The 11,716-nt window shown below is 33.2% G+C and overlaps 3 protein-coding genes across 3 annotated transcripts; 2 read left to right on the plus strand and 1 right to left on the minus strand.

Moving 5' to 3' along the window:
* The first annotated feature begins 1,145 nt into the window (after positions 1 to 1,145).
* Positions 1,146 to 5,555, plus strand: LOC106661190 (SWI/SNF-related matrix-associated actin-dependent regulator of chromatin subfamily E member 1-related-like). Its single transcript, XM_014384435.2, has 5 exons — positions 1,146 to 1,343; positions 1,403 to 1,573; positions 4,418 to 4,531; positions 4,589 to 4,713; positions 4,775 to 5,555. Exons 1-5 carry the CDS (start codon positions 1,334 to 1,336, stop codon positions 5,378 to 5,380), a joined length of 1,026 nt encoding a protein of 341 aa, XP_014239921.1. The 5' UTR covers positions 1,146 to 1,333; the 3' UTR covers positions 5,381 to 5,555.
* A 78-nt stretch (positions 5,556 to 5,633) lies between these two features.
* LOC106661191 (transcription factor Adf-1-like) lies at positions 5,634 to 9,146 on the minus strand. Its single transcript, XM_014384436.2, has 2 exons — positions 8,728 to 9,146; positions 5,634 to 7,220 (listed from the first exon to the last, which is right to left on the minus strand). Exons 1-2 carry the CDS (start codon positions 8,882 to 8,884, stop codon positions 6,706 to 6,708), a joined length of 672 nt encoding a protein of 223 aa, XP_014239922.1. The 5' UTR covers positions 8,885 to 9,146; the 3' UTR covers positions 5,634 to 6,705.
* A 57-nt stretch (positions 9,147 to 9,203) lies between these two features.
* LOC106661192 (tail-anchored protein insertion receptor WRB) lies at positions 9,204 to 11,353 on the plus strand. The gene is made up of 4 exons (XM_014384438.1): positions 9,204 to 9,541; positions 9,620 to 9,779; positions 10,926 to 10,993; positions 11,062 to 11,353. Exons 1-4 carry the CDS (start codon positions 9,473 to 9,475, stop codon positions 11,269 to 11,271), a joined length of 507 nt encoding a protein of 168 aa, XP_014239924.1. The 5' UTR covers positions 9,204 to 9,472; the 3' UTR covers positions 11,272 to 11,353.
* Positions 11,354 to 11,716: the final 363 nt, after the last annotated feature.

Genomic DNA, 11,716 nt, shown 5'->3' on the forward strand with positions numbered 1-11,716 from the left:
CTTTCACTTAACACAGAATGCTTTAGCAGAGAATTACAAACGACAAAAAATGGTAGGAAAAAAAGACGGATAAAAAAGCACCAGCAAGCAGCAGCAAAAACAACGAAACACAAAACAACAATTTGTCACTATTCATATGGACAGAAAAATTTACAGATTCAATTAAAGTATACTCCAAAAAAGAAACAAACGAGCTAACAAAACTTATTCGACAAACTTGGAATGATGATCAACGGCCTTTGGACCCGGACTCTCCGAAGCGTGCAGACGTAGCAGGCCCATACACTCCCTTCCCTATATATCCGCAGTTCAATAGATCACGTGGAATCTTTCTCAGAAACATACTAGCCTGGTGGCTCTCCTCGTCGCTACCTATATTTTTTACCTAATCCATCGGTAAAGACAGCAACAGCTTTTCGAAACGGAAGAAAACAAGTACGTAGTTACCCTGTTAGGGACCAGGTGCTCATTGGCAGTCCTCAGATCCTGACTAGTATTAAACGACATTAAAAAATTAAGAATAGACAAAATAAATACATAAGAACAAAAAGTATAATTGTCTCCATGATAACTTAAAGAAGGTCGCCGTCGTCTTTCCACTTGATCCTGCAGTCCCGTTTCTCTATGTTTCGCAGTTATCTACCTTTAAAAGATGCATTCTACTTACTATAAGAATGATGTTGCCTTGACTATCTGACATACCAGCGAATATTATATTTTCCGGATAAAATTTTTCCGCAACGTTTAAATGTATGAGTTTCATGCTGATCCTCTGATTCCAGAGACGTGCACAGTCTAATGATTACTAGGTATAAGTTTTTCATTGTTTGTGTTCAGTTAATCTGTGTATGTAGATGAGAACTTGTTATCATATAAATACAGAAGAAATTTACGATAAAACTAACAAAAGTGCCAATTTTAATAACGACGATTATAACGACCAGAACAATGAAATTTTGATTTTATATTTAGCCGCTGAAGATAGCTCTAGTTCCATTTCCTCCTCCAGAGGCGCTAGAATATTTCGTGTTTTCATTACCATAATTTATCCATAAATAATAATTTTCACCCATGCCGAAAATTTAATTATGTATGTTATTTTAAATTTTTATGAGAAGGGATCCTGTGATTTTTTTACTATGTCAATTACTTCCCAGTTTATGCAGTAAAGGTTCACATGGAGCAGCAGCAGCAGCAAGCCTCTCTATTGTTATTGATCCTCTTCAGTTAAACCTGCTTCCTGCAGGTATAGTTTATATTTTCTCGACCAAGGTAAACTCCAACGACAATTACTGACAATTGACAATTACTTTTACACTTTGTTTCTACTACAATGAGCGCAGGTAACGTAAAAATTGATTATGTTTTCTCGTATGAAAATTGATTTGTTTTTTGTGGATAGAAATAAAGGTGGAACCAATGGAAGAGGAACCGACTGCAGGAGCACCGGTCGCTGCCGATGCTGAACAGCCGACACCTGCAGAACAGCCGCCTCCAGCGACCACAGCAACGGCTGATGCAGCCGTAGCACCCACTCCTGCAGAAACCGCAGGCGAACCTGGAGAAAGTCAAGGTATGTTATAAATAAGAATTATATTATTAAATTATAATTAATATAAAACAGTGTTCGTTGGCTTGCCAACTTTTTCAGACTGATATTTCTGAAAAGTTTATTGTTTACACTTTATTCTGCTCTAAGTGTCTATAAACAAATAAATATATACATGTGCAAAAGTTCCCTTAAGCCTGATATTACTTTGTACCTAACTGAGAACAACAAATTTAAGGGTTTGTGAAGTTGTGAGGAAAATTAGTTTGATAAACCAAGCGTGGATTAACAAATTTGAACCAAAACCTTCAATAGGCCTATAAGTAAGAATGTTAAACAGCCCATTACTAAAAATCACATTGATTAGTAGAAAAAGCATATCTACAAGAAATCCATTATATTTAGTGGTGTATTGACCAAATTTCTTCTTTCAATTACTTAATATTTTTATGTAAGGTTTTGATTGAAATGAAAAAGTCAGTTTCACGAGCGGGATTCGAACCCACGACCTTTGGCCAAATAACCACTGCTCTATCCACTTGAGCTATCGTGACTTTGATCCACTTGGACACCAACTCCCTATCTCAAGATACAACCTTTCGAATTTTCCCTCTTTTTGCCATTTTTCTACAAGAAATGTTTGATCAGATTTTGATTAAGCATGTATTTATCTCACCATTAATCACCATGCTAGTGTTTGCTCATTTCCCATCTTCCTGGAAAATAGCAAAAGTCGTCCCTACTCCTAAACTAATAAAGCTAACACCCTGCCTGGTAACTGTCACCAAATATAACTCTTTAGTACCCTTTCAAAAATTGCGTAGAAAGTACAGCAATATGTAATTTAGCTTCAGACCCAGTCAGCTGGCCAGTGTGGTGGACATGATTATTCATAATTTTAATGTAAAAAAAGCATGTGGTGATGGTTCTTATTGACCTGGAGAAAGCACAGAGGCCTCTTATTTAAACTCATGACATCAATTTCTTTAACTACCTACATTTAATTAGCAATTACCTAACAAACAAGAAAATCTTTGTACAGATTGATGGCATAAGGTCACCTTTAAAAAGTATAAAACCTGGGGTCCTCCAAGGGGCTGTTCTTGGACCTACATTATTTAACACCTTTACAACCTTTGCAAGCTAAAAGCCATAGCAGAATTGGATCTCTTGGCTGATGATACAGCCTGTAAGAGCCTCTGTAGAGTTGATTCTGTCTGAGATAATTATCAGTAACTGTAGGTAGGTGTTTTAAATATTTTGAAAAATGGAGAATCAGACCTAACGATAGACTGAATCAATATGTTTACTCGATGCAGACATTGCCAAATATATCAAAATAAATAACTCACCAATATCATGAGCTGCCGTAGAAAAAACATTCTTGCCACAAAAGAATAATCTAATGATATCCAGGGGACCACTGTACGGTAGATAGACTCTCAGATTGTAGACCCTGCAAGGTAGGTTCATTTTCAACAAATAAAAAATATAATTGGTCACTTGTGTTTGATGTTTATTTCAAACTATATGTGTTTTTGTAAATAATAAAAAATTAAAAAAGTTAACAAAATAGATTCAGTGTATCTCGACTTTACCATCAAATTGCAAATACGTGATCCCTTAGAGTAGAGGACTAGACAACTAGGACATAGACTACTAAATTCATGAATAAGAATGTAAAAAATATTACATAATTTGTACTATTTATTAATTAATAGTTGTTTGTTTATTATAGATTATAATTATCCATCTATTAAAATATATAGAAACCAAGTAAGAAAATTGTTCTTGCATTCAAAAGTTAATTTTTGGTCTGCATTTAAAAATAGGGGCGTTATTTCAAAAATGTTATGTTAAATGCCTTGTGTGAATAAACATATTTATTAACATGAATTTGTAGTGTCACAGGGTCAATGATAGTATATATTGACATTGACTTGTACATATGTTGTATATAGAAAAGTGGAGTAATAAGCCCTCTTTCAGAATGGCTTAATTTATTTAGTGTCTTTAAGGAAGATAAATTTTTTATAAAGACAATTGGTGATGACGCCAAAATCGTCATTTCTTATCGTACAGAACTGGTTAATATCCAAATACCAATTTGTAATGGTGGAGAAAGGATCAGAACCACTTTATTTTATTTTAAATTAAAATTCCAAGGACTATGCCAAGATTCAAACCTAAAATCGAAAGCGTTGGATGTTCTAACCTCATGTTTAAGAACGCGTGTGAGTTCATGCTTACTTTACATCCCGAATGCCATTATAGACCTAGTTATGATAACCCAAGAGCATACCAATGTAAGGAAAGGCAACAGAAAAATAGATGGATCTCATTGTTTGGCTTCTTTCCTAAATCCAAGAAATATTTCCACCATCTTGATTTTCAAAATTTGAGTTTTTGCCTACAATTGTGAAATTATTGGTAAATTTAAATTTGTTGTTGATTTCTGGAATTTCTGTTGAAATTGATTAGCTTTGATTTAAAAAAAAGTGTGAATAATATAAGGAAGAACTGAAAGAATGTTCAGTTTAAAAAAAATTTGACACCAAAATTCTATGCAAACTTCTTTTTGTTTTTGTTTGTCATGGAAAGACAAACAAAAACAAAAAAGAACAATTTGACTAAAATCAAATACTTCAAAAGTATGCGAACTTTCTTTACTGAGTCTTTTCTCCTTTTTTATTTATTTATATTTTTAATTTATTATTATGTAATAGCAGTATAATTAATATTTTTTAATTATATATAGAATATTACATTATATGTAATATATTATAAATAAATTTCTTATAATTATCATATATTGTATAAATAGTATATTTATTGAATATTTATTTTTAATATTGTATTTGCTTTCAGAGCCAACACCTCAAGCTGAAAAACCAGAAAATGGGCCCCCGAAGAAAGGTTGGCCAAAAGGAAAGAAACGGAAAAAGGTTAAAGATGAAACTGCACCCCGTCAACCTCTCACAGGTTATATTTTATAATTAAAATAAAAAATAGTTTTATTTATTTTTTATTTTTATATAGGTTATGTGCGATTTCTTACTGATCGGAGGGAACATATTCGTGCTGAAAATCCCACTTTGCCTTTCGCCGAAATAACTAAACTTCTAGCAGCAGAATGGGCTGTTCTTCCTCAAGATCAAAAACAGGTAATAATTTTGATTTTTTATTACAGTTTTCAGGTGATATTTAAATATGATTTTTTTCTAGCAATATTTGAGTGCAGCTGAACAAGACAGGGTGAGATATTTGGAAGAAGTCGCTGCTTACAAGGCTTCTCAGGCATATCGTGTAGTCAATAACTTTAATCAGAATATGAAAAAGCCAAAGGTAGAGATAGAAGAATCAAGCCAGACCGCTCTGGAAAAGAACCAAATGGCAATTTGCGACATACCGATTTTCACCGAGGAGTTCCTAGATCATAATAAATCGAGAGAGGTTGAATTAAGACAACTTCGAAAGAGCAATACTGACTACGAGCAACAAAACGCTACTATTCAGACCTACATTGCAGGGCTCCAAGCTGCAATAAACAAATTAGATGCAGAGACACGTCTGCAAACGGTCAACAACAACGCCTTAGAAGAACAACTAACATACCTGAAGAATTTATTCGTTAACATATTCAAGAAGGTAAAAGTGCCGGGAATCGAATCACCAAGTTTAGAGACTATGAATCAAGATGTAGCAAATTTTATTTTATACTATCATGCAAATCCAACTAGTAGTATTGTTGAAAGCGTGAAGAAAGTTTATAAGGAAATGCGTCCACCACCTGAAAAACTTACTGGTCTGCCTCCCGTTAAACATTCATAGTGTGTAGTGCAGTTTAACAACTGATTAAAATTTTGGACAGTGCTGCTCGGCAGTTAATATGTATTTCTGGGTTTTATTGTTTTATAAATTGTTGAAAGTGTATATTTTTATATTGTGAATTTTTAAAAAATAAGACACATAACTTGAATAACAATACAACTTTTGTTATAATTTCTATTTATTTGAATATGAAAGAAAAATAAACCAGTATAATTTTAATATATCTTATAAACAGCAAGTTCTAATAATTAATGGATGATTAATTATTAAAATAACTGGTCTACTTAGTGACCTCCCTATTCAGCAATGAAAAAAATATATTACAATTTCAGGATCATCTTTTTAGATGGTAAAAATTCAACTTTGATTTTTCAGATTATACCTGGCCTTTGTTTCAAACATGTTCCACTATCTTCACATTCCCACTACTGGAAAACAGTGAGAACCACAAGTACGTGTTAGCTAGGCTGACTAAAATGATTGGATACTACCAGAAAATAATAAATAGTACCAGCCACTTGTCCTTGTTGTGTATTGCTCTTTTAGTTGACGAGATTTGTTGTTTTTAAACTTCACTTTCTTTGTATTTGATATAATAATTATTTGCGAGATTTCCTCCTGTAGCCTGCAAGGTGATGAACCTGTAATTTTATCCTTACCGATCGTCTCTATCTACCTATCCTTATTTGGGTTGGTACATCAAATGTGTTTAGGTATTTCACAATCTGCAGTGTTGTCTCATGATTTGTGAAGTTTTTTTTAAAGAAAGCAAGTCCAATCGTGGTGAGAATCAGCCCAGCAGAGAAATTAGGCCTAGCTAGAGCTCGAGTGCACTGTGCAACAGCACTTTGGAAGTGTTCTTACTTCTTGGCATTATCTCTGAAGTATTCTCGAGACTGGATGGTCGACAAACATAAGAAAAAATCCATGCTCAAAAATCTTTGAACAGAAATTTAAAGTTTTACAGAATGAGCTTAGAACATTACCTGCTTTTACTGTGACTCGTAACCACAACTAGAGAAAAAATACGCATTACAGTTTGTTTCACCAGTTGAAAAACCGCTTATACACTAAGGTAAGTCATAATTTTCTAACACATTCCTTAAACTGTTGGTTTATTCCTTTAAGATTTTTATTAAAATGTTTGAAATTTATCTTAATGAAGAGAACAACACGTTCTAGATAGTAGAAAAGGAATAATTTACGCAACAAAACTGTCATTTCACATAAAATCATTAAAGTAATTAATACAGTAAATTTAAGAAATTTAGTGACGTTTATTCTGAAGCATTAGTCAAACCCGTTGAATACAAAGAACTTGAGACTTATTCCTCAGCTTCAGCTTGGTCCAATTCCTCATACAGAAGAGTTGCAAATTTAAGTTTCAGATATCTTTTACGCTTCTCGTTAAGCTTCTTAAAATCTTGAAGTAAGGAACGGAAAAAAAGCCAGTCGCCATCTTGCTGTTCGTCTGTAATAAATTTGTCAGAATGGCTTTGCTCATTAGACATTCTTCTTCTCTTACTCGGGGTGGGATCTTGATGAATCTCAGCCTCCTCCAATTTGAGGAGAGTCTCATTAGCTGGTGTAACCTCGGGGGTATCCTCTAGCGTGCCTTCCTCATCGTGTGCGCTTGTTTCTTGCATGTCATAGTCAATTTCTTCTTTTAGCAGAACATTCCCAGACATTGATGCTCCCTTCATATATGGACGGAGAAAATGAAGATAAGTCGCCAAGTAGTACGGCTTTTTTGATTTTCCTCCAGATCCAGATTTGGGTGGCCTCATTGACCTCCCAAAAGCAGTTCGAATATTTTTCCAGCGATCACGACAGTTTTGTTCTGAAAATGAAACAATTTTTTAAAAATTTAATTGAGTTGCTACAAGGTTCTTTTAACTGTTAACGTATTGTTCTGTTTCAGATATCTGGCTGTAAGAAGCAGCTTTGTTAATCATGCATAGTAATTATACAGGGGTAAAAGTACAATTGGTAAAATTATATGGTCAACGAGCAACACCATTTGGACAATATTGCAACCAATTTACATGCCCATCCCAAATGGAGAAATGTGGCAAGAAAGAAACAAACAATACTTTGAGCTGTGGAATCCATGCTCAATCGATGAAAGGCATTCGAATAAAGTGTTTCAAGAATACAAAATTGAGAAATATAAATTACAAAGGTTACTTCTCTGTAGTGCTGATGGCTATGGCCATATGTACAGAAGGTATTTTTACTTTAGTTGGAAGTTTAGTACAAATAATTTGATTAAACATAAAATTTCTATGTTGCTTACATTATTGTATAAATTCAAAGTCATGTCTTATATGTAAGATGATCTCAATAAAGATTGAAACGTTGGCATGGTAAAGAAAATGTTTTTATAAACATACATACTACATCACACCAGATCGCATTTCACAATCTCTAAATAATCATAACTTAACAGTCACTAAATATTACACATTTCTAATTATTATACAAATTCTTTATCCAATTCCTTGATTCATGGAAACTAGTAATAAACTTCCATTAATTGTGACACTTTTACCTTTCCTTAAGTCGATTTAATTATTGATATAAATTCCTTTCTCTCTTATAATCATTTTAAATGTTTTTAAACATATATAATTAAAGAAGAGAATTTTTTTGAAAGTAATATACTAATTAAATAATTATTTAAAAAATTACATAAAATGTCAATAGTGTGAATTGCATGTATACTGCTACCACTAATTTGTATAAATCTGTTGTTTGATTATTTTTGTAATGTATAAAACTATTTGTGAGCTCACAACTCCTGCTCTTAAGCACAAATTAAACTTACTGAGAGCAGGCTGTTCATTTTACATTATTTTGTTCTAGAGTATCATTTAACTTTTTTTCTTGAAATAATGTATTCAATGTACAGCAAATAAATTAAATTCTTCATTTGTCTTTGTCTTTAAATATTTTTAAAAAATATTGATCATGGCAATTGTGTTTCATTTGTTTATGTTTCTGTTGTTTAACTAAATTTTAAGAAATTGCATTGTCTAGCGTAGAAACTATTTTTTCAAAAATGCAAATGTCAAAGAAGTTTTAAACATAATTTTTTCCTGCAACAGCAGAGGTCATATAAATTAAATTCTTCATTTGTCTTTGTCTTTAAATCACCCCTCAAGGTGCCGGTGTTTTTGAAAAAAAGCCCATTTGTAAGTATGTCGGGTTCGCTGGATTCGAACCCAGGACCTTCACCTTACAGTGATGAGCGCCGTATCAACGCCTGAACCGTTGCGCCCACCGACGCCCCGACATAAAATATTTAAAAATGTTATAAAAATATTTAAAAATGTAGTTTTTCTTACCTGTGTCCTTAATCTTTTCTGCTATTTTCTTCCATGCTTCGCTTGTTATATCAGTTCTGGAGTAACTTTTCAAAGAACAGTTCCATAAGCATGGGTACTGCTCGACTATATTCACAAAACTAATAGCAGAAGAGACGTCGTCCTGTCGAGCCGACATGATTCACTGACGAGTCGCATTGCTTATCGCATCACTTGTCGTATCGCGTGTTGTATCGCTCAAGTGAGCGGACATTATCGACATGGGTCCTTGGTCGAAAGTCCCAGTTTTTTATGGTGGTACGATTCGCTTGCCTCATGGTTGGTTTTCGCTCCCAGTATTTATTGTTCTTTAATTTTTAGATATGGACCAAATTTGGTATCTTTTGGAGTGAGTTGATTATTGGCTGTTCGTTTTTAAAAAACCTTAAAAGGAGAATTATCGATAGTTAGATTATTAATACTACATCGATACGTGATGAGTGTGTTGCTGGATTATTGTATTGATATTTGTGTTCGTAAGAAATAACAATTTTGAAGTTTTGGTGACTAAAGGAATGCTTGGATAAATAAGTAAAATGTAGGCGTTTTATTTTATTTTTTTAGTTCATTTCGATACAAATACATTATCGAGTGAGAATTATCGATAATGAACCAATTTATTCACATCGAAATACCATAAATTGCAATGAAAAACGGAGGTAAGACGTGTTTACAGTATACACTTTTTCAAGAAATGACGTCCACTTGACAGGCTCGACTCGCAGCAATGAACCTCCTCGTGACAGCGGTGCTGGTCACATTCACAGAAACGATCAGACCTTTCATAACAAACAAGGTCGGCTATTTGTTGCTGTTTTATTAAAAAACTTTCTATGCCTAAAATTTTGAATAAAACGAATACTTTTTCCACCAGTTATCTTCACTCGCGACGAAACGTGGCGTGTCACAGCTTCAGAGCGAGAAGGATGCAGTCAAATCGGAACTGGAGAGCATAAACATGAAGGAGGAGTTCGCCAGATATGCCAGAAAGCAGAGGGAATATAACAAACTGCTGCAGTCCTGCCAAGAAGAAGGCATGTATCCATGACAATTCGGAATTCTTTATTTACATAATGTATCCCCAGGGTGTACCATTTTTACTAGCTCTTGTTCAAAACATATCCAACCTTTCGCGATTTCAAATGCCACAGTATCAGAACCATCTGCCAAATGTACTCGCAATGTAAACTTCTTTCATTCAGTTCAGGTCTGCAGGGTGATAAACCTTTAAGGTCATTACCCACTACACCATACTGTCACATGCAAAGAAATATACTTTCTACATCCATTAGTCAGTTATGTCACCGGCCAACATAGTAGTGTGCCATGCCAGTTGTCAACAATTTGCAGGCCAAAATATTTTGTAGGTGATGACATGCACTTTGTATGATACGCAACGTTGCCACATTGGTGTACTTGATGCCCACCACTTTGTTGCACCAATGCCTCCTGACAATTGGAATGATCAATCACATTCTTTGAATTATAATTTATCACTTAAAAAAAAATCTTAATCTTCTACAAAATTAATATACTCTTTGTATGATGCGCAACGTTGCCACATTGGTGTACGCAGAAGCCCACCACTTTGTTCACCAATGCCTCCTGACAATTGGAATGATCAGTCTCATTCTTTGAATTATAATTTATCATATTTTTTAAATAATAAATCTTAATCTCATACAAAATTAATCCAAAATAATATATAATTTCATTGAATTTTTTTGAAAAATTGCTTGTATTACTAGATATTAACACATTACTTTCTTACTACTAACACGTTACTTTCCACTTCTTTTATGCCACGAAAGTTCATTTCCAGCATAAAATGTATAAATTTGTGGAAAGATGAATTGGTTAGGGATTATCAGTGGTGATAAAACTGCAGATAAAACAAACAATATCAGAAAGAAGAGCAAAATTAGCTTCTTTTTTTTTTAACTGAAAAGGCCTGTTAAAAATTATTTGAATTTTATATAGTTATATTTCAAATTTTATTTTTGTTCAAACAAGTTGACAGAATAGATAATTCAAATAGAACATTTTAGTTAAACAGAGGGCTTGTTTTTTGTTTAATATAATTTAAAAATCAATTAAAAAATAATAATAATAAAATTTTTGAAAATTATAGTTATTTTCATGTATAGAACTTCAAAACTGATAAAGGAATTAATTTTCAGCACAGGCTAAGAGAGAAAGAGACTCTAATATTAGACAAGCTATTAATTACATAACCCAAGCAATCATGGTAAGTTTTCGTTATCTTGTTTTAAAAATTGTGTTTATCAATTTTTGTTTGTATAATGCCAAATTTAGACAATGGTGTGCTTGATGTTGTTCTGGATGAACCGGGCACAACCTGTAATCGAGCTTCCTGAACAATGGATGATGCCATTCACATCATTGCTGTCCTGGCCGACTCAAATACCTGGAGCGATAAGCTTTCCGATTTGGTTCTTGATATGCAGCAGCACTTGGAAACTGCTAGCGAAGACTTTGAGCAAGTCAACTTCTTACACAGTTTAAATACACAACTTTTTATTTGATCCGGTTTTTTATTTTTTCTCATGTTTGTAATTTGTTTTTGAATAAATATTTATTTGTTTTATTTATTTTATTATATGATACAGTTAAGATTTTCAAGTGTAATAATTTTTTTGTGCAATAAAGGTTTTGCCCACACATAATTAACAAGAAAGTAAAAACCTTATATTGTAACATGGTAGAAATAGCTTATCGTTAAAAACATAAAAATGATTGGACAGACAATTTTATCTTAATTTAATCAACTTTAAGATTTGTATGTGTCCTGTATTTTTGTAGTTTATTATACTCTATGTAGTGGCCAAAAGTAAAGGAAAGAAATGCTGGGGAAATATTATAAAAAGTCCAAAAAATTGCCTTAGCACTACTTATGCTCTTCAAATAACACCCAGTACCCACAGTTGAATTGAACATATCCCAAGCCTGC

The sequence above is a fragment of the Cimex lectularius genome, unplaced genomic scaffold, assembly GCF_000648675.2.
Source record: "Cimex lectularius strain Harlan isolate CLEC.00 unplaced genomic scaffold, Clec_2.1 scaffold342, whole genome shotgun sequence".
NCBI classification, from domain to species: domain Eukaryota; kingdom Metazoa; phylum Arthropoda; class Insecta; order Hemiptera; family Cimicidae; genus Cimex; species Cimex lectularius.

What these genes read in the sequence shown, in the direction of transcription:
- LOC106661190 (XM_014384435.2), top strand. An exon ending in CGAACCTGGAGAAAGTCAAG is followed by an intron (nt 1,574 to 4,417) that starts GTATGTTATAAA and finishes ATTTGCTTTCAG; the next exon opens with AGCCAACACCTCAAGCTGAA. An exon ending in ACCCCGTCAACCTCTCACAG is followed by an intron (nt 4,532 to 4,588) that starts GTTATATTTTAT and finishes ATTTTTATATAG; the next exon opens with GTTATGTGCGATTTCTTACT.
- LOC106661191 (XM_014384436.2), bottom strand. Translation starts at nt 8,884, where the DNA reads ATGTCGGCTCGACAGGACGACGTCTCTTCTGCTATTAGTTTTGTGAAT. An exon ending in AGAAAAGATTAAGGACACAG is followed by an intron (nt 7,221 to 8,727) that starts GTAAGAAAAACT and finishes TTTCATTTTCAG; the next exon opens with AACAAAACTGTCGTGATCGC.
- LOC106661192 (XM_014384438.1), top strand. Translation starts at nt 9,473, where the DNA reads ATGAACCTCCTCGTGACAGCGGTGCTGGTCACATTCACAGAAACGATC. An exon ending in GCAGTCCTGCCAAGAAGAAG is followed by an intron (nt 9,780 to 10,925) that starts GCATGTATCCAT and finishes ATTAATTTTCAG; the next exon opens with CACAGGCTAAGAGAGAAAGA. An exon ending in ACATAACCCAAGCAATCATG is followed by an intron (nt 10,994 to 11,061) that starts GTAAGTTTTCGT and finishes TGCCAAATTTAG; the next exon opens with ACAATGGTGTGCTTGATGTT.